Source organism: Haliotis rufescens, unplaced genomic scaffold (assembly GCF_023055435.1).
Source record: "Haliotis rufescens isolate VD_foot unplaced genomic scaffold, xgHalRufe1.0.p SCAF_3, whole genome shotgun sequence".
Lineage (NCBI taxonomy): Eukaryota > Metazoa > Mollusca > Gastropoda > Lepetellida > Haliotidae > Haliotis > Haliotis rufescens.
The window spans coordinates 5,538,309-5,564,792 of record NW_025964001.1 but is presented as its reverse complement, the minus strand read 5'-3'; the positions used below and the strand labels follow the sequence as shown (position 1 = coordinate 5,564,792).

General features: G+C 43.4%; 2 protein-coding genes across 3 annotated transcripts; both read left to right on the top strand.

Annotated features, from left to right (window-relative positions):
* The first annotated feature begins 975 nt into the window (after window positions 1-975).
* LOC124131770 (solute carrier family 46 member 3-like) lies at window positions 976-16,272 on the top strand. Of its 2 annotated transcripts, none has more exons than XM_048403615.1 (4): window positions 976-2,649; window positions 14,471-14,554; window positions 15,277-15,433; window positions 15,850-16,272. In XM_048403615.1, exons 1-4 carry the CDS (start codon window positions 1,152-1,154, stop codon window positions 15,965-15,967), a joined length of 1,857 nt encoding a protein of 618 aa, XP_048259572.1. In that variant the 5' UTR covers window positions 976-1,151; the 3' UTR covers window positions 15,968-16,272. The 2 variants fall into 2 exon arrangements, with proteins under 2 accessions (XP_048259572.1, XP_046351187.2); XM_046495231.2 differs by lacking the exon at window positions 976-2,649 and adding an exon at window positions 11,417-13,490.
* Window positions 16,273-18,112: 1,840 nt separating this feature from the next.
* On the top strand, window positions 18,113-26,382 carry LOC124131811 (solute carrier family 46 member 3-like). Its single transcript, XM_046495293.2, has 5 exons — window positions 18,113-19,912; window positions 20,760-20,843; window positions 21,151-21,307; window positions 22,436-22,555; window positions 23,308-26,382. Exons 1-4 carry the CDS (start codon window positions 18,391-18,393, stop codon window positions 22,551-22,553), a joined length of 1,881 nt encoding a protein of 626 aa, XP_046351249.2. The 5' UTR covers window positions 18,113-18,390; the 3' UTR covers window positions 22,554-22,555; window positions 23,308-26,382.
* The last annotated feature ends 102 nt before the right edge of the window (window positions 26,383-26,484 follow it).

Sequence of the window (26,484 nt, the reverse complement as noted above, 5' to 3'; positions counted from 1 at the left end):
TGGGGTTTCACTTTCTTATTAAAGTTCAAATTCGAGTACTTTTCTGGTTTCAGTCCCATCCGGGATTCGAACATACATTCTCAGAGTAAAAAGGCACCTAATCGACAGTCAGCTGTGCCAATTTACACTAGCCAGAGGGGAACACAAAGTGCGTGATCTAGACAACAGTTGTTGGATTTCCATTCTTTGATGCCTGGCTGACTTAGTGTGCTCACGATAAAGTGCCTCACTCTGGCAGTGTGGGTTCGAATCCCGGACGCGACTCAACCCAAACAAAGTCCTAGAATCTGTACGTCACAAAGAAAGTGTCATCCCAAATAAAACATTTGTTACATTTGACCACTTTCTAAATGGCATTGTGTGTTCATAGCTTTCGGCCATGGGAGCCGTTCCAATTTACGCTTGTCAGAGGGGTACACAAAGTACGTGATCTAGACTACCTGTTGCCGAACATTTACACTCTGAGAGTGTGGGTTCGAATCCCGGATGGGACTCAAGAAGTGCTAGCATTTGTACTTTATTAATAAGTGTAATCCCAAACAACATATGTTACATTAACTGTATAGTATTAGTCAAGACTGGAGTAGATACAGACCGCCGTGACACAGCAGCCTTGGTGTACCCCAACAACGATTCAATTACCTTACCCTAGAAAGTCCTCATGATTATCACCGATTGTTAAATGAATTTTAAATTTTTATAATTTTTGTTGTATCTCCAAATCTGTAAATTCTCACCAACAGTATTTATCTGAACTTGTATATGGACCGATGCCCTTTGATACAATAAACGTCTTTGACTTGACTTTGACTCACTTACCCAACTCACAGACGTATTTATGAAGCCAACATTGACCAAATTAATATGATGTATCATATTTGAGAACAATTTATGCTCGTTTACATTATCTCAGATGATCTAACATGTGACGTTGGTGACATAGAAACGAGGGACCATTTGCAAGGCGGTGACCCGTACATATTACAGTGATAAAACAGATAAGATAATTCTGACATTTAGCATGAATGACTCATGAAGATTATCCAGGGGCTAGCTGCACAAGACATGTCACAATAATTCTATTAGCAATAATGATTCTTGCTTAAGAGCAGCATTTTCGTTCTTTGACTTGAACTGTTTCTTTCATAACAATGGATGAAAGAACGCCACTTCTTGGTGGGTCTGCAAATAGGCCTGATGTAAGGGGTATCCTACAGGATGGGGAGGGTGATCCCCTTTTGATCAGGGCGTCCACTGATGCTGAATTCAAAGGACATATCATTGCTGATGTTGATGTGAGGGTGAATGCAAGACCAAAGTCTGCTCCACCTTTGAGACGAACCCTCATTGTGAACGACGATGAAGACACGACGTCTGCACAGAGACATAGACCTAAGACAAGCCTAGGCGACCAGGAGGAGATGGATGACGATGATTGGGTAGGCTGGGCCCTCAACAGGCAGAAGAGTAGGAACAATGAGGATGAGGAGTTCCTCAACAAAGACACCAACAGGAAGGAGGATTCTCCCAAGACTCAGGTTGTAAACCTCATTCTTATGAACATCATCCTTATCATCTGGTCTATAGCCATCCATATCCACGGCCCGGCGTGGAGTCAGTATTTCTTCCATAGGTTGGAAGAAGAAGTGTTTGGGAATACATCGCGTTCTTCTGACGGCAATAATTCGAGCTACGACGCATCCTACTGTGAAAACCCATCACTCAACGCTTCAGATTCAAACGGGACAAACTCCTTACAAGAAAAGGCCGAACAGCTCCAGACGACATGGAGCATAAGATTTACAGTCACAGGATGTCCTATTAGTCTTGTGAGTACGGTCATCTTTAGTGCCTATTCCGATTACTTTGGTCGAAAAGTGTTGTTTTTAATTCCAATGATTGGCACGCTACTCAATTTTGCCCTGACAACCGCCGTCATTCATTGGTCATTAAATCTTGATCTGTTATTCATAAGCTGTGTAATATCATCAATTTGTAGTACTGAAATATTCACTATTGCATGCTTGGCTTTCATCGCTGACAATACGCCCCCTGAGGGTTCACGGACCACTGGCTTAGTTGTAATGGGAATAACACAGACTTTGACCAATGCAGCCTTGTCTACTGGTGTTGGGTACTACATACAACTTGAAGGCTATTTCCTCCCAAGTGTGACTGCGGTCGCAATTCTCCTGCTAGCAGTGTTGGCTGTTGTGGTCATCCTGCCAGAAACTAAAAAGACGCCATCGTCTTCAGTGTTGAGGAAACAGAAGAAGAAGGAGAGGAAGTTACTTACTCCTTTAGGAGCCATAAAAAATGTTTTCGGCTTTTACTTTACCGAAGGTACTGTGAAAACTAGAATAATGTTCTCAATTCTTTTGTTGGCAATGGCTTTTCATAAAATTGCATTGAAAACTGGTAGCATCGGTACGTTATGGGAGATGACCTGGCCTTTATGTTGGAGTCCGGAGATGATGGGTTACTATGGGACCGGAGCCTCCATCTTTTCTCAACTGATAAAAATCCCTCTTCTGAAGCTGTATCAGTGCTGCTTCAACGACGTGCTCATCGCCATCTGGAGCAACCTCGCCGTAGTTGGAGCCAATATTCTGAAGGCATTTGCTACCAACAACTTCTTGATGTACGGGGGTAAGCATCACATTTCTTGGATTTATCTAGCTTTCCAGACTCCTTATAGATTCCCGAACATTCGAACAGACTTGGTTTATTCTGTTACCTGCATATGGCAGTGTTGTGTAACTGCATTATTTTTTAGTGTAAAGCGCACACCTCCTGTGAAGATATATAGATCGGCCGATTTTTAAGTTAACAGAAATTAGGTATACAATCATACATCGCGCAATATTGTATTGAATGGTCACGGCTTCCACCAGTGTGTGTTGTGGAACGTGATTGTCACGTGGACTTGTGAGATTTATTCCAGCTGCAATATGGATGTTCCCAATGCTGACTGAGATAGATAGATGGGATAGTGATGAGCCGAGTGAATTCCGGGACAAAAGAGCTCCTGCGTACCAATCCATGCAGTAATTTCTGCTATTGTGCATACCAAGCGATTGTCCGTTGCTCTCGTTTGTAGTGAAACGCGATATACTGAAATCGGTGCAGTCCTTGAAAGTGGATGGCTTTCCATATTATTTTAGATTGTTATATAAATCATATTTATTAAGACGTCTTGTTACACACGCGACAGTAACTGATAGTTACTGCTATTTGAAACACATCAAAATGACGTGTCGGGATAGAATAGGTCTTCAGAAACCCATTGATGCCGTAAAAGGCGACTATGCTTGTCGTAAGAGGCGACTAACGGGATCGGTTGGTCCATCTTCCCGAGGGAAGAGAGTTAACTGACTTTAAAAGTCCAGTTTCCACCCTTGCCGAACTAGACTGGAATTCCTGGGCTCGATCGTAGCGCCACCAGTGGCTATTACTAGTTATGTCCCTTCTAAACCTCTCCTATGGACCAATCAGATTCATCCTCTCGTTTGCTTCACACAAAATGGTGGCGCCCAGTCAGGACGATCTGATGGATGATAAAGTTCTATATCGTGATAAAACGGGTCTTACATCGCGAAATGCATCAAATCACGTGAGCACCTTGATTAAAAACATGAAAAGCTTTGGAAAATATCTGCTGACAACGAGTTGGCGGTGCACATGCTTTGCAAATCCTGCAATCGACCGAAATCTGCACGACAGTTTACGAACCGGATTTCGATTTCGGTGCGCGATTTTGATTGGACTATGCATAGACTCGTTAGTCCAGCCAAAATGTAACTCCATAATACCAGCCTAGTTCGGCAAGGGTGGAAACTGGACTTGTATAGTCAGTTTACTCTCTTGCCTCGGGAAGATGCGGTTGGTCAGACTCGCTGACTTGGTTGATGCATGCCATCGTTTCCCAATTGCGTGGGTCGATGCTTATGATATCAATCACTAGATTGTCTGGTTCACGCGCGATTATTTTCAGACCACTGTCATATAGTTGGAATAATGCTGAGTGCGGCGTTAAACAACATGAAACAAACAACAACAAAAAAAAACAACGTTCTACGTTATTCGATTTTTTACACGGTTACGTTAACTAAGAATAAATGCTCAACAAGAAATGTTTCGTCAATTAATGACAACATTTATCTGTGCAACAATCGAAACATATCTTAAAGATATTCTATTGGCTAAATAGATCGTGTGAGATTTGATGCTACCTTCTATCTGGCTTGTCTGTGTCAGATGCACTGTAGATACGTGGTTGTTTGTAATCTCAAGGAGAGTATTATATTGTACCTTATGCTCGTCCTAAAATGAGCTGTTGTTATTCTTGGTAACCACATGGCATCTTGTGATTGTATGTTATCGTACGCCGTGGAACGATGCTCACGCTGTCCAGGCAGGTTTCTTCTTGCCTGACTTGACAGACTGACCCTCAATTGAGAAACTAATGGACGTAAACTATTCCTGGATAGTTCCTCCAATACAATGCTAAATTGTGCATTAGGCGAGGTACATTGTGAAATTACACAGCTATGCCCTGAGACCCAATCTCATTAAAACCCACGAGCACGAGTATAGTGCTTACAGCCAAGAATATTAAAATCAGGGTGAATCTTGGACGAATATATAGGATTCTGACACGCATTAAGGACGCAACCCTGTGTACAGCATATTCCGGCACCATGGCCACCTGGGGCCACCTGTGCCCATACACACACACACACACACACACACACACACAGACACACACACACACAGACTCAGTTAGTTTAGTTATAACCCAGGGGTGGCTGTTTAATTGCGTTGAATTCACTGCACGCTGATGGCACGCACGCTAGTACATACTATCTTTTGTATCTCCATGTGCTCAGAGAGCTATACCTTTAGGGTGGGATATACGCAGCGCCACAAGGAACGCCGCCTTCCAGCTAAACAGCTGAAGGGAGAGAGACGACAGCCAATCAAGAACGATTGACAAGTCCCAAGGAGGACTGATCCGCCGGACAGGCGGTCGAATCCTGTCCACGCCTGCCAAAAAGCGTTGCACTAAAGGGTACGCACCCAGAAGTGCCCCGTCGATAGGGACTTGAAAGGCCACAATGGCTGTTGAGTACCCCCTGACTGTCGATGCGGCCAGGCCGGCATCAAGTCATCATTGGAGGAACTCTAACACCACGACACTAGATCTGCAGAAAAGGGATCTGCAAGCCCTCTATCGACACGCCAGCGTGCATAGCAGGCCCATCTATCCTTATACTGAACGTTTGTCGAATCCCTCCGCGAAGCCAGTATTGTGTCTGCAACTCGTGCAGAAATACCGCTCTTCTGGAGCAATTCCGGACAGTGGCCAAGCCATCCACTGAATCCTGGGATTCGGGTGGAGTGCCCCGTTCTTGGATTGGAGGTCCGGTCATAAAGGTAATAGAACAGGAGGCTGAGCCAGAAACCTGAGTATTACGGGAAACCAACTCTGCACTGACCAAAGAGGTGCCAGAAGCACAAGAAGCCGTGCAGGCTGAGTGGCTAGCTGAGAAAGGACCCTGGGAATCAGAGGAACTGGTGGGAAGGCCCACAGAACTCTGTCCGTCCAATCTAGCTGGAAGGCGTCCGGTGCCGCCGACCTCGGGTCGGGGACTCGGGAGCAGAACACTGGTGTCTGGTGGTAACCCCAGACGCAAACAGATCCACCTGGAACGACCCATATAATCGGGAGATAATCCCAAATATCCCCGGGTCGAGCCTCCACTTGTGAGGAGTGAGGATCCGGCGAGACAGAGCGTCCGCATGGACGTTGTTCACCCCTGGGAGATAAACAGGTATCACCCTGATAGCGTGAAGGTCGCACCATAGGAGGAGCTGCCACGTCTCTTGGAGAAGCGACGGAGACACCGTTCCCCCCTGCTTCCGGATGTAAGTCATCGCCGTTTGGTTGTCCATTTCTAGACGAATCACCTGGCCAAGAAGCAGATCCAAGAAGCGTAGGAACACCAACCTGACAGCTCTCAGTTCCAGCACATTGATGTGCAGCTCGATCTCCTTCTGGGACCACAGTCACGAGGCAGTGTGATCGTTCAGAACGCCTACCCAGCCAGAGAGTGACGCGTCTGTCTGAACTGTGAGAGACGGAACGGCAGTGTCAAGGGATAGCCCCCGGGACAGATTCCCGTCCTCAGTCCACCACTGAAGGTGTGGAATGAGCAACTCCGTGGTATCGAGAACCCAGTAGCTGGAGCCATGTGCGAGCAGTGTGTCTCGTGGAAAGAAGGAACATTGAAGTTACACTCCTGACCTTGACAATGCGGTCTTGTGAGAGGGAGACAAGCCCGCTCTCTGTGTTCAAATTCGCCCCTAAGAAGACCAGGGTCTGAGCAGGGTTCAGATCTGACTTCTTTAGGTTGACTATCCACCCTAGAGATACCAGAATGTCTAACACCTCTTGTGTAGCAATCTGACTCATATGAGATAGCGCTCGTAGCAGCCAGTCGTCGAGGTACGGATGACAGAACCGACCTTTTGACCTGGCCACTTGGGCAGGAATCAACATCAGCTTGGTGAACACCCTCGGGGATCCTGAAGGGTAGAACCCGGAACTGATAACACCTCGCGTCGAAAGAAAATCTCAGGTATTTCTTGAACTCGCGGTGTATAGGTACATGGAGATAGGCGTCTTTGAGGTCTATTGACGTCAGCCATTCCCCGGACTCTACAGCAGAGATCACTGAGCACAGTGTCTCCATCCTGAAGGACGGTACCTCTATGAGTTTGTTCAGTTTTCTCAGGTTGAGAAAAGGTCTGCACCCTCCGTCTTTTTTTGTGACGAGGAAATAAGTCGAGTAATAGCCCTCGCTTTCCTATCCCATTGGAACCGGCTCGATAGCAGCTTTGTCTAGCAGTGCTACGATCTCGGCCCGAAGTATGTCCGCCTTCTCTCGGGTAGCGGGCACCGGAGTGCACCTTATCCCGAAGAAGGGTGGCGGAAGACGTTTCCACTGAGGCAAGTGGCCTTCCCTGAGTGTGGACATGACCCAGGGATTGGATTACACCTTCTCCCATTCCGACAGGAAGAGAGAGAGTCGGCCGCCCACGGGAACTTCCGGCTTCAGGCAATGAACCCCAACAGTCGGCAGCATGAGGACTGGTAACTGTTGGGCCACCTGGGACCGAGCAGGAGTTAATTGGAACCCGCTTGGTGCACGTGGCGGCCAAGTTACCACAATTAAGAAACCATAGAATGCGAGGAATTACGCCTTTGCAAGGAAGAAAAGGGAAATATACCACACATACAGTTTGGTCAGCCATGTCTTCAAGTTTCAACGTATAAGTTGGGTGAAGGTTTCTCTGAGTCTTTACGCACGTCTGGTCTGCCAGATGACATAAGGAACAGTGATTTGGGTGAGAGTCGCTCCCCTTGGCGTACGTCGCCCCGTTGGGGTGGTCATATTTCATACAAAAACGTTGTTTTTTTTGTGTGGTAACATTTATATTAAGGAAATATGGTGACAACTATGTCATGTAGATTTTCTTGAGCAAGGAAAATGCAATAAGTGCCCCAAGGAGGAATTAATCTGAAAGAGAATCCTGGTTTAGGTTCCACAGATGCGCAGACTTCTGTAACCGTTTAAGAGCTCCCGGGAATCCAGAAAAAAAGACCCTACGTTGGCGTTATTTTGTCTCAACGTGATCGAGTTCAGTGTCTACAAAGGTGTGGTATTTTGTGAAGAACCAGCTTCCTTCTTCAAAAGAGATATGTGCGGATCTGTGTGTATCGGCTTCAGAAGGAGCGTTATACCGGATGTTGCGTACAGGAAGTCGAGAGATGTGGAGGATGTGTTATGATGTTGGGGAGTAATCTCTTATTCGGCGATGAACAGAAATGTGGTTCTTATCCAGAACAACTTAACAGGTTGTGTTACCATGACGGTATCCTCACGTTGTCTCGACTCTGCAAGCATCAAGCGCTATTTTCTGCATGACAGTGCTTGTCCACACATCGCATGTGTCTGTATTGTACATCGGCATGCTACCTTGGTTGTCAAGGTCGCCGGATCTCAACCGCATCTGAGGAAATCTTTAGCAATGACGCCAAGCTCTTCAACGCATTTACCCAATGGGTCATTAATACCCCCGGTGGTAAATTTGCAAAGGTAGGGCAAATTTACCATTGGGGGCATGTGTTTAACCCACGGATAGATGTACCCTCGGGGAGTATTATGTGCATATAAAAGATGGCTACGCGATAAATCACAAAGAACAATGAAGAACGAAGCGTTGTTTATTTCACGATAAAACATTGTTCTATCTTAACATCATTTCTGGAGATTCTAATATGCGCTCGCAACTTGATGACGTCACATACTGAATGACGTTATTTTTTAGAGAGAGATGTAGCTACGCAGATAAACGCAGTGGCGGGACGATCGCATCCCAAAGTGAGTAAGATATGACAATCGCTATTAGGAGAAAAAGTACATGTAATCGACGTTAGGGTTGTGAGAATATTCGGGAAATACCAAACGTAACCCACCTGTTCGTAAAATGGACTTGTCCGACATTTCCGAGTCGGATTCTATTCAGGGAGTCATCATTATTAAAATTTGGGTAAATGTTTTATCAAATCCTTAATGAGGCTGTGTATAATGTTGATATCTCATATAAGAAACAGACTCTATTATATGGTCTCTGTAAGAAATAAATGACCCGTGGTCATTGTTTATCGTACAATAAAACACTGCAGACTGTGCTCCTCATGGTTTATTCTCCCTGCAATGTTTTATTGTACCTTAACCAACACCCAGTGTGTGTGTTTGTGTGTGTGTGTGTGAGTGTTTGTGTGTGTGTGTGTTTGAGTGTGTGTGAGTGATGTGCGAATGTGAGTGTGTGTGTGTGTGTGATTGTTTGTGTGAGTGTGTGAGTGAATGTGTGTGAGTAAATGTGTGTATGAGTGTGTGTATTTGTGAGTGAATGTGTGAATGTGTGTGTGTGAGTGAGTACGTGTGTATGTGTGAGTGAGTGTGTATGAGTGTTTATGTGAATGTGTGTGAGTGAGTGTGTGAATGTGTGCGCGACTGTGTGAGTGTTAGTGTGAATATGCGAGTGCGAGTGTGTATGTGAGTGTGTGTGCAACTGCGTGAGTGTTAGTGTGAATGTGTGAGTGCGAGTGTGTATGTGAGTGTGTGAATGTGTGTGTGTGTGTGCAACTGCGTGAGTGTGTGTGTGAATGTGTGAGTGTGTGTGTGTTACGTATGGCTGTTATTTGATGTACCTGTGAACACTGTTTCATGTAAGGAAAATTCCTTCTTTGTATTATCTGATCTTATCTTATCTTACTATTTATATTGTTTCAATAACATATTAAATGGTACAACTACAAGACTTTTAAGATGTGGTATAAGTATGGATTTTATTGATGATATATATTAACCTGGGGTATGTGTAATTATTATTTTTCGTTTTAAATGAAAGTACTGTGTTTGATGGAATTTCTTAAATAATATTAATTCATCTATTTCATTCCAAAATCGTTAATCATAGTTCTGCACCAAGAACAGCTTGTTCTGAATCGAGTATTGTCCACAGGACTTATTCGTGGAGACGCAGAATCTTACTCCCGGGACGTATTTGCCATCAGTGAGATGTTGCAAAATTGTAATCTTATTACCAACTGTAATCACTTAGGTCTCATCCTGGGGATTCCGGGTCCGATTCTGTAATCTGACGATTAAGATGATCGGGTGGTTACAATGTTTCACCGTGCATGTTTATACTCGACACCGTTCAATCGTAGCTCATGCTATCAAGCCCTGGTTTGATGATTTGATCATTTAAAAGTTGCCATGATATATATATATATATATATATATATATATATATATATATATATATATATATATACTCACACACAAAAGAAACGCAAGTCGAGTATGCAGTATACCTGTTATATATTTTCAACAATAAAGACAAGAAATACTAATAGGGCAAGATTGACAATTCTTTTACTAAAGACAGTTTAATGGGTTAAAAGGCAGATGACATAATTGTTAATGGCTTACACAGTTTCAGGTCAATACCCAAAATGTCAGTCAATACCTGGTGTGACCACCATTAGCATTGATCACTGCCACACATCTCCTGTACATTGAGTGGATCAGACGATTTGTGAAGGCCCTAGGCATCCTCCTGCACACATCCAGAGCAGCTGTGCGTAGTTCATCGGCAGTTGTAGGGACTGGGCGCACATTGTGCAGACGCCTTTGAACCGAATCCCACAAGTGTTCGATGGGGTTCAGACCAGGGCTGAGGGCTGGCCACGGTAGAACGCGGATGTTGTGTTGTTGCAGAAAGGCCACGGTAGCTCTGGCAACATGGGGACGAGTGTCGTCCTGCTAGAAAATGTGTTGTTGATGTTGCGCAAAAAATGCAACAACATGGGGTCTGATCACTTGGTCGATATGCCGCTGAGCATTGACGCCGTGTCCCCGACCTTGAACAACATTCAAAAAGCACATGGGTCTAAGTCTCGCATTAAGTCCAATCCCTGCCCCTATCATGACGCTAGGTCCACCCCATGGACCCCTTTCCACAACGTTTCTGTCAGCGAAACGATCACCTCGACGCCGCCAAATTCTGACTCTTCCGTCTGCATGGGAAACACAAAAGCGACTTTCATCAGAGAAGATGACACGCCTCCACTCACGATGACGCCAATTGCGATGACCCTGTGCCCACTGAAGTCGTGCTTGTCGATGCCGTGGTTGGAGAACAGGACGACGTGCTGGTCGGCGACATCTGAGGTTGTTGGAACGGAGACGTCGGATCACAGTGTCCCAGCTAATGTGTCGATTATGTGTTCCTATGGTCTGTCGAGCACTTTCACTTGCAGTTAGGAACGGATGTCGCTGGTGTTGACGGGCAATCTGCCGATCTTGTCGAGGTGTGGTGACCCTAGGACGACCGCTCCGAGGAAGGTCATCTGTGGTCTGTGAAGCATTGTATCGATGCAGGAGACGGTAAATTGTGATTATGTTAACGTTGAAATGACGGGCAAGATCTTGGACAGGCTCTCCAGCTTCCAAACGTCCGATAGTCTGGTTTCTCTGAATTTGAGTTAGGCGTGGCATTGTTGTCCAAGGAGTGTTAGGTCCAAGAATCGGCCACAGTTTTATACCCACTACAGTTCGTGACAGTTCGTGCATTTACGATTTCGCGAGAAAAGGGTGCATGATACCCACATAGTCATTGAAATGGTGCGTTTTGGCGATTCGTTTTTTATGTTGCGTTTTTACTCGGGGTTTCCAAAATGCAACCAAATATATTGATAACACCATAAGGCTTCACTAAATGCTAAAACTCGTATCAATTTATGTTTCCGTGTTTGTTACCTATTTGCTTAAAACCACTTGCGTTTCTTTTGCGTTTGAGTATATATATCCGGGATTCGAACCCACACTCTCAGAGCGAGGCACCTTATCGCTAACACACAATGGCAGCGAGTGCCAGAGTTTGTACTTTACTAGAAAGTGTAAACCCTAAATACAACTCATTTTACATCAACTGTAGAGTATTAATTACGTTGGTCCAGACTGGAGTATTTACAGACTGTCGTGATGCGGCTCAACAATGACTTTTTCATCATTACAAACGCATTTAAGAAGCCAACATTGACAAAACTAATATGATGTATCATATGTGAGAACAATTTACGTGTGCTTACATTATCTTCGACTCAGATGATCTAACATGTGACGTTGGTGACATTGATACCCTTTTTTATCTTTGGTTACCTCACATATTACAGTGATAAAACTGATAAGGGTGAGGGTAAGATAATGCTGGCATTTACGATGAATGACTCATGAGGACTGTCCAGGGGCTAGCTGCACAAGATACGTTGCAATAGTTCTATTAGCAATAATGATTCTGGCATGAGAGCAGCACACATTTTCGTTCTTTGACTTGAACTGTTTCTTTCATAACAATGGATGAAAGAACGCCACTTCTTGATGGGTCTGCAAATAGGCCTGATGTAAGGGGTATCCTACAGGATGGGGAGGGTGATCCCCTTTTGATCAGGGCGTCCACTGATGCTAAATTCAAAGGACATATCATTGCTGATGTTGAAGTGAGGGTGAATGCAAGACCAAAGTCTGCTCCACCTTTGAGACGAACCCTCATTGTTAACGACGATGAAGACACAACGTCTGCACAGAGACATAGACCTAAGACAAGTCTAGGCGACCAAGAGGAGATGGATGACGATGATTGGGTAGGCTGGGCCCTCAACAGGCAGAAGAGTAGGAACAATGAGGATGGGGAGTTCCTCAACAAAGACACCAACAGGAAGGAGGAATCTCCCAAGACTCAGGTTGTAAACCTCATTCTTATGAACATCATCCTTATCATCTGGTCTATAGCCATCCATATCCACGGCCCGGCGTGGAGTCAGTATTTCTTCCATAGGTTGGAAGAAGAAGTGTTTGGGAATACGTCGCGTTCTTCTGACGGCAATAATTCGAGCTATGACGCATCCTACTGTGAAAATCCATCCCTCAACGCTTCAGGTTCAAACGGGACAAACTCCTTACAAGAAAAGGCCGAACAGCTCCAGACGACATGGAGCATAAGATTTACAGTCACAGGATGTTCTATTAGTCTTGTGAGTACGGTCATCTTTAGTGCCTATTCGGATTACTTTGGTCGAAAAGTATTGTTTTTAATTCCAATGATTGGCACGCTACTCAATTTTGCCCTGACAACCGCCGTCATTCATTGGTCATTAAGCTTTTACATTTTATTCATAGGCACTGTAATAGGCTCAATTTGTAGTACTGAACTATTCGCTATTGCATGCTTGGCTTACATCGCTGACAATACGCCCCCTGAGGGTTCACGGACCACTGGCTTAGTTGTAATGGGAATAACACAGACTTTGACCAATGCAGCCTTGGCTACTGGTGTTGGGTACTACATACAACTTGAAGGCTATTTCCTCCCATGTGTGACTTCGATCGCAATTGTGCTGCTTGCAGTGTTGGCTGTTGTAGTCATCCTGCCAGAAACTAAAAAGACGCCATCGTCTTCAGTGTTGAGGAAACAGAAGAAGAAGGAGAGGAAGTTACTTACTCCGTTAGGAGCCATAAAAAATGTTTTTGGCTTTTACTTTACCGAAGGTACTGTGAAAACTAGAATAATGTTCTCAATTCTTTTGTTGGCAATGGCTTTTCACAAAATTGCATCGAAAACTGGTAGCATCGGTACGTTATGGGAGATGACCTGGCCTTTATGTTGGAGTCCGGAGATGATGGGTTACTATGGAACCGGAGCCTCCATCTTTTCTCAACTGATAAAAATCCCTCTTCTGAAGCTGTATCAGTGCTGCTTCAACGACGTGCTCATCGCCATCTGGAGCAACCTCGCCGTAGTTGGAGCCTATATTCTAAAGGCATTTGCTACCAACAACTTCTTGATGTACGGGGGTAAGCATCACATTTCTTGGATTTATCTAGCTTTCCAGACTCCTTATAGATTCCCGAACATTCGAACAGACTCGGTTTAGCTTGGGAAGTGAAGTGTTATTTGATCGACCGATGTTTATGGTTATTAAAAATCAGGTGTACAATCTGATATTTAAGGTTCTTATTGACTGTGTTTTGGAACGTGATTGTCACCTATACTTGTGCGAGTTATTTTTTTTATTAGGAAAGAAAGTCTGACTGCATGCTCGTCCACGAATACCCTCGCTGCGACTCATAATAGTGAAGAACAAAGAAATCCACTTGTCAGTAAACTATAAAATATGTTAAAATGTAGCGAATTCGGCATACATACGCTCATGTCACCTCTCCTTTGGAGGAACTATTTTATTCCACGATACAGGTTGTTGTTGTGTGGCTGTCAGAGTACACATTAATTCACACGTACTAAATGCAATTGTGTGTACATTCTTCGAGGTACAAAATAGTGAGTTCATTGCCACTTTCATAGATTGAGGACCAAACTTTGGCCTGTGATCCAAAGTGAAATAAAGCAACAAAACCCCTTCCATATCCAATAATAATTTCTGTATAAAGCAGAGTCGATTGCACGATTCCGACTATATCATGAGCATGTGTTCATGAATCACTATCAAAAAGTAATGATACCAGGTGTTCGCGAAAAGGTGAGCGTATCCTGCCCCGGTGGCACCTGTTACAAACACATGCAAAGGCATGTCAACTGTTCACCTAAAAGAAACACGGGAACATATAGTACAAATCAAATTAGGGGAATAGGGACTAACATTTTTTAATAAACATTTGTATTTTCTGAATGTGAACTGACGAAAAACTTCGTCAAAATCTTCGAGTGAGTTCTCCGACTGATGTGTATTGTATAGTTTCTATTGCAAAACTATATGCGCACATTTGACAGTAATCTCATATAATAGGATGTTTATTAAATGTTAGTTACTTTTCAGTTGCAGCCGTCGGATCCTTTGATGTAGCTCTAATCTCCGCAATCCAGTCTATCATGTCAGCAATGGCCGGTCCTGACCGTCAAGGTAAAACTTGGATATTTTATCACACGCCAGGGCAAACTAGGTATTTAGATCACACGTCAGTGTGGCGCTAGATTGGTTGATCACATGCCAGGGTAAGGCTAGATTGGTTGATCATTTGGATTGGTTGATCACTTGTCTGGGCTACACGTAAATTGTTTTATCACATGTTAGAATAACGCTGATGAGTATCCCACGTGATGTCACGTTGTTTCCTTACGACAACCTGTATAACCGTAATGACAATATACTTTGCATTGAACTAACACTTGTGAAATATTTAAGCTAGTTTTTGGGCCGCTTCATAAATTATTTCATATTTCCCCTCTTCCCAAGCCTTCTGTGTATAAATAATGCCTAAATGACGGACCGCCTCCGTGGTCTAATGGTAGAGCGTCCGCCCGGAGAGCGGAAAGTCCGGGTTTCGATCCCCAGCCGCGTCATACCAAGAGACGTTAAAAGATGGTACTTGTTGTTACCCTGTCTGGCGCTCGGCATTAAGTTGCTAAAACAAGGACTGGTCGGCTCGGACTGGGGTATTCATGTTAAACTGCGGCATGGTATCTCAGTGTGCTAGCACTATAAATCGGCATCAGTCCGCACTAGTACAAGCAGCCACACATACACGTGCATGCACATCGCTATATAAGTGCAATAATCTTGGAGGCGACGTTAAAACCCATTTCACCTCACCTCACCTAAATGACGTCATTGTCTTCCAACAGGTGCTTTATTTGGAAGTCTATCCATTATTGACATTATCTGCAGTCTGGTAGGGACGCCTGTCTTCAGTGAAATCTACCAGTACACTTTAAACATATTCAAGGGTGTGTCCTATCTGGTCGTGGCAGGATTTCAAGCTGTTGCCACCATCATGATTGTGTAAGTATTGTGGACTTGAACAGGCACCGACTATTATTTTCAAATGGAATTTCGTTTCCGTCAGTGAGGTTTGAGCAGCAACATATCAGTCAGTTATACCCTGACGTGTCAGCACAATGTGGGAGGAAATCCCAAATTGATGCAGATCTAAGAGGTACACCCTTGGTGAAACCCATGAACAAGGGTATGATTCTAAAGAATATTATTCGGTATGGTACCCTATCAGTTGGAGTCAGGATGGACATGTCATGCCATCTCCATCCACATTATTGGCAAAGTAGTTGAAGCCTTTGCTCCCTATTCTGGTTCCCATGCCTGCCTCAGTCCAATGCGAATCGGACTCGTTCGCCGTGAATTTAATAGTTTATTGCTAACAGTGGCCTTAAAATCATACTTTTTACTCATCTTTATTGCAGAATATATGCCGTTCTGAGTCGGATGGGATACCACACTAAGGTGGAACACATCAGTATCCATGACAACCAGACGGAGCCGAAGAGCACGACCCCAACGGAGGACGACGACCAGGTGTGATGACATGTGATGAGGTTGCCCTCGGATCTCTATCGTACAACTGATGACAAGCCATGCATGAATTCATCCAATCACTCATCAAACCTCACAGACTCACAGACTTCCTTATATATATATATATATTTATTCCTTATTCCGGAAGTTAACTGACTTCATCACAACTCTGCTCCCAAACTGGGGAATGGTTCCTATTGTGGCGTGTAAGCTTAACATATGTCGTAGACTGTGCCCATGCTTGCTGCAAAAGGCGACCATGATTGTCGTAAGAGGCGACTAAGGGGATCGGGTGGTCAGGCTCGCTGACTTGGTTGATGAATGTCATCGCATCCCAATTTCGTTGATCGATCCTCATGATGGCAATCTCTGGATTGTCTGTTCCAGAGTCGATTATTTACAGACCGCAGTCATACAGCTGGAATATTGCTGAGTGCGGCGTAAAACAACAAACAAACAAACCACTGTTCATCTCAGCAAGCTTGGATATTATGATGGCACAATCTGGGATTTGAACCCAAGATCAGCGGGTCTAAATAAGTAGTTTAACGCCTCCTTTAGCAATAATATAAGGAAGTGATCGGATAATCAGGATCCGCTGATCAGAATCGTTGTTCGTACTTTCAGTCACTGGATTACCTGGATCAGTATTTACAGGCCATCGTCAATATAGCTGGGGTATTGCTTAACTCTTAACATTTGATTGTGAACATGAGCCAAAATATAGACTGACACAGTGTGATGTTATCAAAACTGTCATTGATTTATTCGTCTATGATATGATATTATGACACTCGGATATGATTTTGCGATGGAAATACTATATACATGTACATATTTCACGTATTCGTTTTCTTTGAGTACTATTGGTATAAAACGTTTCTGTTTTATTTGAGAAGAGAACTGCCAAGGACTATCAAGTCGTTGAGGCGCCATCGCTTGGTATCACATAATTGTAGCTCGACACCACATGTTATCTCTGTATTATCACTTCTTGGAATGTGGTTATCTAACGTTTATATTTAACCATAAATATGATCTACTTTTCCTTCGTTTATTTTCATTTGTTACAAGGAACTTCATGAAGTAATTTAGCAAGGGTTTTGCGGCTCGGCTTTCCCCACTTGGCAGAAAAGAGTTCATGTCATCTACTCGGGACAAACCATTTGGTAATCCTTAGTGGTTTGATGGTGGGTGGATGGTGGTTTGATGGTGGGTGGGTGGATGGTGGGCGGGTGGGTGGTGGTTTGATGGTCGTTGTGTGTGCGGGTGGGTGGTGGTTTGATGGTGGGTGGATGGATGGTGGTTGGTGGGTGGATGGTGGTTTGATGGTGGGTGGATGGACGGTGGATAATGGGTGGATGGTGGGCGGGTGGGTGGTGGTTTGATGGTCGGTGTGTGGGCGGGTGGGTGGTGGTTTGATGGTGGGCGGGTGGGTTGGATGGTGGTTTGATGGTAGTTGGATGGTGGGTGGGCGGTGGGGGGTATTGGATTTCTTCACTGAAACCGATTGTTCCAGAGAATACTGGAGAATGCACACGTACACACATGCCCAATTATGAGAACATACACACGCACACGCATAAACACGTGCACGCACGCACGCACACTATGGATTAAAATGGTCTGTCTCTAATTCTTTTCATTCAGTGAACATATTTTCAGAAGTTCCAAGTGAATAAGGTTTCACGCCCTTTTGAACCATAATTCATTTACCACTAGGCATAAATAGTAATGGATTACACAAATACCGAATAAGTCATCAGTTCCGGGTTTTCAACCTTGAAATTGAAAATTATCTCTACATATATCTTGACATATAACGAGCTGGAGATGACATGCTTTTGTAGTGGTCGTGCACAAGGATCCTTAAGATTCACCTGATTAAAAACCTTTGGCTGCCAGCACCCGAACGTATCTGTGTCACACAACTTGTCAACACCCACTCACATGACCTATTATCTTTGAGTGAATCAGGAAGGAGTAAAGTCATACCTGAAGTGGGTTATGTGTCACAATACCTGTCTTATCATGAGGAAACTCATAAGTTTGCTTGGGTCGAGATGTCATATGACCAACCTCAGATTACCATTGGTCTGACCTATCGCATGACCGGGAAGGTATTATTTCAGGACAAAGCTTACACTTCCTTCAAAATCAAAGTTGCAATTATCATGAAAACATGAGTCGTGTAATAGCTGGCACAAAATATGTGATTTTATATTTCACGTTTACCATGATGCAAATGTTCTTCGACTGGAAGTCTTTAACCATGGTCAACAAGAGATAACAGGGTCAGCTACACACACGGAGAGATCATTGGACATGTGACGTATATGACATATCATATCAGCTATATGATACCTGACATAAACAGAACAACACATCTGTAGTAGATGTAACACATACCCACATCAGCAGCAGCAAAGATGGGCGAGAGGACACCCCTACTGGGAAGAGATCTAGAAAGGACTCCTGGCGGTAAAATCCAATTCTCCGAGTCCACAGAAGACTGCGATCCACTCAGTCGTAGACAGATATCCTGGGACGATAGCATCGCCAGTGTAGGAGCAAGGGATGTCGAGGATGTCTATGTTAGAGTCAGACCAAAGTCTGCACCACCGCTCCGACATTCGGCAGAATCAGATGATAGTGATGATGGATGGACTCAGAGCTTGAAACGCCGAAGACCCCAAACAAGCCTTGATGAAAGGACTGCGATAGACCCAGATGAGATCTGTAGGATCCTCAATAGACAAAGGAGCGGTGGAAGTGAGGATGAGGTTTTCCTGGACAAAGAGGCGAACAAAGGCAAGGTCACTGCCAAGGTACAGGTAATGAATTTAGTGTTGCTGAACATTATTCAGATCATCTGGACCATTGCTAACCACATGCACGCTCCCGTATATTCACAATACCTTTATCGACGAATACTGGATGAAGTGCTAGGTAACAGCACACTACCGTCAGGACACAATTCAAGTACCTTGAACGCCACTCAGTGCTATAAACCCTCCAGTAATACGAGCGACTCTAACAGCAACAGCGGGTACTCTCTTCAAGAAGAAGCACAAAAACTTGCATCTCAGATGAACATGTACTTTTCCTTGGTCAGCTGTGCGTTTTCCCTAGTCAGCACCGTTCTATTCGGTGCCTACTCGGATTATTTTGGAAGAAAGATGCTGTTCCTGCTGCCCTTGATAGGACATTTGATAGATTATATTCTAGTGACAATAACCATACAATGGTCTCTTGACATCAGAATATTTTTTCTTACAGCAGTTCTAACTGGCGTTTGCTCATCTGAGATTTTCGTCATTGCATGCAGCGCATTCGTTGCTGACAACACGCCACCTGAAGGGTCTCGAACCGTTGCTCTTCTTGCTACAACCATTACCGAGTCACTGACGGGGGCCGCCTTGTCCACCGGCGTGGGCTACTACATACAACTTCAAGGATTCGTCCTTCCTTCCCTCACTGCAGCAGCCATCCTACTGCTCAACATACTGGCTGTTGTATTCATCCTCCCGGGGAAGAGAAAGGTAGCCGCCGCATCCAAACTACGGAAGAAGAAACTCGAGGAGAGAAAATTTCTTACTCCCCTTAAAGCTGTGCGGAACGTGTTTAGCTTTTACTTTTTCGAAGGTACAGTCAAACTGCGAGTAATGTTTTCATTGGCATTGGTTGCATATTTCCTCCACGAAATTGCTGGAAAAACTGGCAACATTGGTACACTATGGGAGATGAACTACCCTTTCTGTTGGAGCCCAGAGATGATGGGGTACTATAGCACGGCATCCTCCATATTCGCTGAGGTAATAAAACTCCCTCTCTTGAAGCTGTTTCAATGCTGCTTCAACGATCGGTTCATCGCCATTTGGAGCAACATCGCCTACACAGGAGGAATTGTTTTGAAGGCATTTGCTTATGACAACTTCATGATGTATGGAGGTGAGCATGACAAACTATTGGCCACTCCGTTGGGAGAACAGGGCCATTACTTGTCTTTATGAAAAATGTTGTACAAACATGATTTTGTTTGACAGTTAAGTCACATTATACCTTCTAAGAGTTAATTGTTTACCTAATTACATAGACACAATGTGTAAGTTCCATAGAACACATACCACGACATACAGACCTAAACTGAATTGGGCACAATGTCGCTACCCCCCCCCAAAAAAACAAAACACAAAAAAAACAAAAACAAAACAAAACAAAAAACAAACAAACAACAAACCCAAACAAACAAACAAAACATGCAACAACAACAACAAAAAAACAACACACACACACACACAAAAACAACAACAAAACAAGACAAACCAAAAAAAACGAGAGAAAAAAACGAACCTACTGAAAGTAATCAAGTATATAAGGGGTACACCTCTCTTTCATCACAGGGACACGGGTGGTCCAGTCGTCTAAGGCGCCGAGATTCGCTGTGTAGAGTTGCGTCCCTTGGGCACGCCAGAAACCTATGATTGTGGGTTCGAAACCCGGTTGGCACGGATTATGTTTCTGGGTTTGTCAGTACCATACCCGTGCTCGTGGGTTTCACCGAAGTGGTAAACGCCTGAGACCTGCATCACTTCGGGCTTTCCTCCCACATTAAGCTGACACACCGCGATATAACTGGAATACTGTTAAAAGCGGCGTTTAACCTAGCTCATTCACTCACTGTTTCATGACAAAGCAACGGACACATTATTGTTGACACTGAAAATAACATTTATTACAGCAAGGACATTTTACTTTATCATTCTTTTTGACAATATATGATATTTGTTTATTTCAGTGGCCTTCATATCAGCATTTGATTTGTCAGTTTCGACGATAATTAAATCCATGGTATCGAGCATGGCCGGGGCTGATCGACAAGGTATGTATCTCTTTTTGGCAAGTTGAAGACCAGGTGCGACCCGTGAAGATCCGGGATAGAATAGGTTTTCAGCAACCCATGCTTGCCGTAAAAGGCGACTATGCTTGTCGAAAGAGGCGGGATCGGGTGGTCAGGCTCGCTGACTTGGTTGATGCATGTCATCGTATCCCAGTTGCTTGGATCGATGTTCATGATGTCAATGACTGGATTGTCTGGTCCAGACTCGATTACTTACATACCGCCGTAATAAAACTGGAATATTGCTGAGTGCGGTGTTAAATAACGAACAAACAAACAAACTTTTCAGGTGCTGTGTTCTCAAGCTTAGCCATTGCCAACATCATTACCTCGATAACTGGGACGCCCATGTTTAGCGAGATCTACAAGTATACGTTGGACATCTTTAAGGGAGTTACCTACCTTGTTTCTGCGGGACTTCAGTGTACGGCCACCATCTGTCTGATGTATGTATAAGCATTTCCTCTGCTGTAAAAGTACATCATTTCATGGAAGATATGTATTAACATATCATGAAACCCCAATAGTCTAGAACCCCGCTTTTCGACGGGTACTGTTGCGTGAGTGAGTGAGTGAGTGAATTGGGTTTAACGCCGTTTTTAACAGTATTACAGTTATATCGCGGCGTGTCAGCTCAATGTGGGAGGAAAGCCTGAAGTGATGCGGGCGGGTCTCAGACGTTTACCACTGCGGTGAAACCCTCGAGCACTGGTATGGTGCTGACAAACATAGAAACATAATCGGGGTGAACCGGGATTCGAACCCACAATCATAGGTTTCTGGCGTGCCCAAGGGACGCAACTCTGCACAGCGAAACACCCGTGATCCCTACTCTTGCGTGAATGTTTACATGCATGTATATACAAAGGGACAAATATATACAAATACTCCATTCTAAATCCGTAAATAAGGGGCGATAGATACCTTGTGAAAAGTATACTCCTTATTACCCCTATCATTTAATGGCTCAAATTCTTTAAAAGCAGCGTTCAGCTTCAACGACTGATTACCTTGTTCTGAACGAGTTCCCGGTGAAGGGTTTCCATGTATGTGGTAACAGCTGTTGTGTGTGGTAAATAATGTATTCCATATTCTGTACACAGTTAAACCGGTACAAGCTAAAATAAATAAACAATAACAGTCATAAGTAAAAATGTAAACAAACAAACAAAACAATAAAAAGTAAAACTAAATTTTGAAATAAATAAATAACAAAATAAAAACTCACAAATACTGTGGACTTTCCACTCCCATAATAAATCCTTTGCGATTCCTTTTAAATTTTCAATGATTTCCTTTGAATCCTTTCAACATGTCTGTCTTGGGAGAACATACGGAATTGAATGACAGGAAGTAACTTTAAAATCAGGAAGATACCCTGAGCATTCTGACACGGATTATTTAACCAGGAAAAAAACAAAAATACCAAAAATGTAGTAAAAAAGAACAAAAGTTAAATATTTAAAATACCAAGCTGAACTGAATGAATTTCTTTGAATAAAAGAATAATATACCAGAAAAATAAAATGTCAAAAAAGAAGTAACAGAGTGATGATCGTCAATTCTGGTTGCAGTGGGTTCGCTGTGCTCGGCAAGATGGGGTACATGCAACAGACGGAGATCATCAACATACAGGATAACAAGGAGCCCACACCAAGCACAGCCACAGCAGAAGAAGATTCGAAAGTTTAGAGGTAAAAAAACCCGTTGGTTTGAGACGAAACCATTTCAAATGATTTACACAAACGCTGTCTTGTTAATATTTATTTGAGGGGCGGTCGGGTAGCCTAGTGGTTAAAGCGTTCGCTCGTCACGCCGAAGACCCGGGTTTGATTCCCGACATGGGTACAATGTGTGAAGCCCATTTCTGGTGTCCCCCGCCGTGATATTGCTGGAATATTGCTAAAAGCGGCGTAAAACCATACTCACTCACTAATATTTATTTGTAACATGTTAAACTCTGGCAGCGTGGGATCTATACTCCCTGGGGAGCTGAGAATGAAAATCGAGTGCACACTGATCCATTGACCAGGGTAATAATAATGTAGCGCTTTGAGCATGCCCCTGTGTTGTGTGGAGTGAGTGAGTGAGCTGGGTTTAACGCCGCTTTTAAAAGTATTCCAGTAATATCACGGCGTGTCAGATTAATGTGGGAAGAAAGCCCGAAGTGATGCAGGTCTCAGATGTTTACCACTTCGGTGAAAACCACGAGCATTGGTATGATGCTGACAAACCTAGAAACATAATCGGGGCCAACCGGGATTCGAACCAGCAATCATAGGTTTCTGGCGTGCCCAATGGACGCAACTCTGCACAGCGAATCGCGACGACTGGGCCCCCCGTGCCCCCGAGTTGTATGGAAATATTGCGAAATATGAATTGAAAACTACTCTTGACATCATAGACCCCGTACCGACTTGATTCTAATATTTGCTCCTTATTCCAGAATGACTCTACTTGTTCCAGTTCAAGGAATGCCTTGTGTCTACACAGTTAAAATTATGGGGAACGGAGCTTCCAGTACAACAACGCAGGATGTACCCCCATGTCCGCCAACATCACTGACAAACAGTCATGGGTAGCGCCGTGAGAACAATGTTTTGAGGTCAATGTATTTTGTATTGAATGTCTTCCGATTATAACATACACTAAAAAGTTGTAACTGGACTTGGTAGCCCAATATAAGATAGCTACGCGATAAATCGAAAAGGACAATGAAGAACAATGTGGTTTATTTCATGATAAAACATTGTCATGACGTCCTTTCTGGAGATTCTGACATGCGCTCGCAACTTCATGACGTCGTAAGTTTGACGACGTAATTTTGGAGAGGGAAGTGTGTTGTGAATTGTTCCGCATAGATGAAGCAAGGCAACACAAAGAAACGCAATGATCGCATCCAAAAGTGGGAGAGATATGACAATCGATATTGGGAGAAAAGGAACAGATAATCGAAAATTGTGAGAATTTCTGGGAAGCACCAAACTTAATCCCCCTGTATTCAGAGAGTCGTCATTATTTAAATACGGGTACATATTTTAAAGCTTGTGTATTTTATTAACATTCTTAAAGATGTTGTACATAGTGTTGATATATTGAAGGAATATGAGCGAGACAAGATTGGGGGTTGAGGGTGGTAGTGAGGGGGGACGGTGGATGGATGAAGGAATAGGGTCAGGAAACGATTTAGGGATTATTGTGAGGAATCAGAGAGGAAGGTACATCACAAATGGGCTTCACACATTGTACCAATGTCGGGAATCGAAACCGGGTCTTCGGCGTGACGAGCGAACGCTTTAACCACCAGGCTAGCGCACCATCCCGACAATGAAGGGAAGAGACAGAAGCTTCGATATTTTTCGTTACATGAACGTGTCTGTACAGGGGATCTATTTTCTTTTGTATTTATGTGTTTCTAAGAGAGACGTCTTTACAGACACAGGCCAATGAGGGATAGGGTGACCAAAACAGATTTACAAGTTTACACAATTTATTGAAAGATGATAAATGACATGAACAGTGTATTCAGTTATGCTGAAGTTATGTATTGTCTGTGCGTCAAAATCACTTTGGGAATTTAGCTGCAGGAACAAGAAAATGCATGACACGTATCTTAGTCATGACGTGAATACCGAGTGCGACGTTAAACAATATAGGACATTATATTGTATACTAACAGTGGTAACTGAGGTCAACGTATCTCCTCTAATCCTTAGGGGGCACGGGTGGCCCAGTCGTCTAAGGCGCCGCGATTAAAAGCGGCGTTAAACCCAACTCACTCACTCACTTTAATCCTTATACAAGAACATGTCTAGGCTATTTGACATGGTTTCAAACTGTCAACCCTGTTCGTTGATGATGTAAACACTGTTCCTTGAAGTCGATGGTCGTTATCCGTATTATCAAGTACTTGACATGACTCGCGAGACACTGTATCACACTTGACATGCCACAATTGATGCACTTGGTAATTGAAGACCAAAGTGCAGAATGGGGCACACAGTGGCCAACATAAAAACATTTTGCTGACGTGATAACACAAATCCTCTGATATGAAAAATGTCGCTTGGTCCCGTCTGTTTAATAAAGGTCATAGTCATTAGACTTGATCAGCATATTTCCTAAATACAGTAAACTACGGTTATAACTAACTCAAAGGGACCACTAATTTTAGTTCGTAATAACCGCAGTTCGTTATATGCATATATACAGCAAATGGCCGGGACCAAAAAATATGTTCGTTATAAGCTTGTTCGTTATAAACGTAGTTTACTGTAATAAACAAAGATTTCAAATGCTTTATAATGCCCCGTGTTTGTATTGAATTGATCCACCTTCTAAATTGTGCCGTGAGTTTGTTTATGGGTCTATGGTGTTGTCCTAATCTTTGACACAAGCACACGGATAAACCCTATTTGTACACAAATTGACATAAGAGGCGTCAGTGCAAAAGGAAGTCGTCCAGACTGATTTATTGAATTCTATGCATAATGCAAACAGAGGCATCTCGATAAAGTAAATGCATACGTTTCCTCATGATAAGACAGGTATGCCACGCCCACATAAGTTTCCTCATGGTAAGACAGGTATGCCACATAACCCATGTCTTCATTCAACCCAGATTCTCATTTTCGTGCATGAGTTGGGTTAGCGTTACTCTGAAAAGAATTTCAGTTCTATCGCGCAGTGTAGGCTTGAAGTGACAGGAACGCTGTGAGTGATGAAGTTGTAAGACGTTCCAGATCAGCAAAACACATTTGTGACCTGTATGTTGCTGACACAGCAAGACTAAAACCACGTTCTATCCACGGAGGTGGTCCAGCCCTATTTAGAGGCACCTGGCCATGATAGACATCATTCGATTTCTGCTGAACCCTGGTGTGTGGCTATGCACATTAGAATAATTCTTTAAGTTCAATGTGATGATAACAGATTAAATAGCTTTCAGATAACATACGATATGATTGTGACAAGACAGTATGACAAGAAGTATGACGTCAACTTCCAATAGTCGCCTTTCCCTTTATGTCTAGCGGAGATAGTATGAACTTATCAGTAAGTTTCAAACAGAGATGATACCAGGTATTCACGAAATGACACTCGCCACACACACATTTCATCGGACATCATTTTAGTCACTGATAAGTCAAATGGGGACGGGTTTTTTTATTTCCTTGTATACAAACCATGTATTAACAGCAATGTCACCTTCAATTGATTTAAAGAAAACAAGAAAAATAAACACTTCCTATTCCAGAGTATTAAAATTTAAGTCTACATGCCATTTTAATTTTAACATTATTATCAACTTGAGGTGATGATGCAGTATGTGATTAATTGAACTATAGGTTTTAAATTCTCACAATTACTCTGATCTTATAGCCAGCATGTGTAGACCCTATTGTTCGTGATAACCTTCATTAATGCAGCTGGGAAAGTCTGTAACAGTAACCCTGCAAACTGAAACACATGATATATGTCAATCTCATTCAAATCAGATCTAAATTCTCGCTGCCGCTAAACAAAGATCTGAGGTGAGGTGAGGTGAAATGGGGTTTAACGTCGCGTCCAAGATTATTGCACTTATATAGCGACGCGCATGTACGTGTGTGTGTTTGTGTGG

Bases quoted from the DNA above. Each gene is read 5' to 3' on its own strand.
- LOC124131770 (XM_048403615.1), top strand. From the start codon at position 1,152: ATGGATGAAAGAACGCCACTTCTTGGTGGGTCTGCAAATAGGCCTGAT. The intron at 2,650-14,470 runs GTAAGCATCACA...GTTACTTTTCAG, and splicing joins CAACTTCTTGATGTACGGGG to TTGCAGCCGTCGGATCCTTT. The intron at 14,555-15,276 runs GTAAAACTTGGA...GTCTTCCAACAG, and splicing joins GGCCGGTCCTGACCGTCAAG to GTGCTTTATTTGGAAGTCTA.
- LOC124131811 (XM_046495293.2), top strand. From the start codon at position 18,391: ATGGGCGAGAGGACACCCCTACTGGGAAGAGATCTAGAAAGGACTCCT. The intron at 20,844-21,150 runs GTATGTATCTCT...CAAACTTTTCAG, and splicing joins GGCCGGGGCTGATCGACAAG to GTGCTGTGTTCTCAAGCTTA. The intron at 21,308-22,435 runs GTATGTATAAGC...TTCTGGTTGCAG, and splicing joins ACGGCCACCATCTGTCTGAT to TGGGTTCGCTGTGCTCGGCA.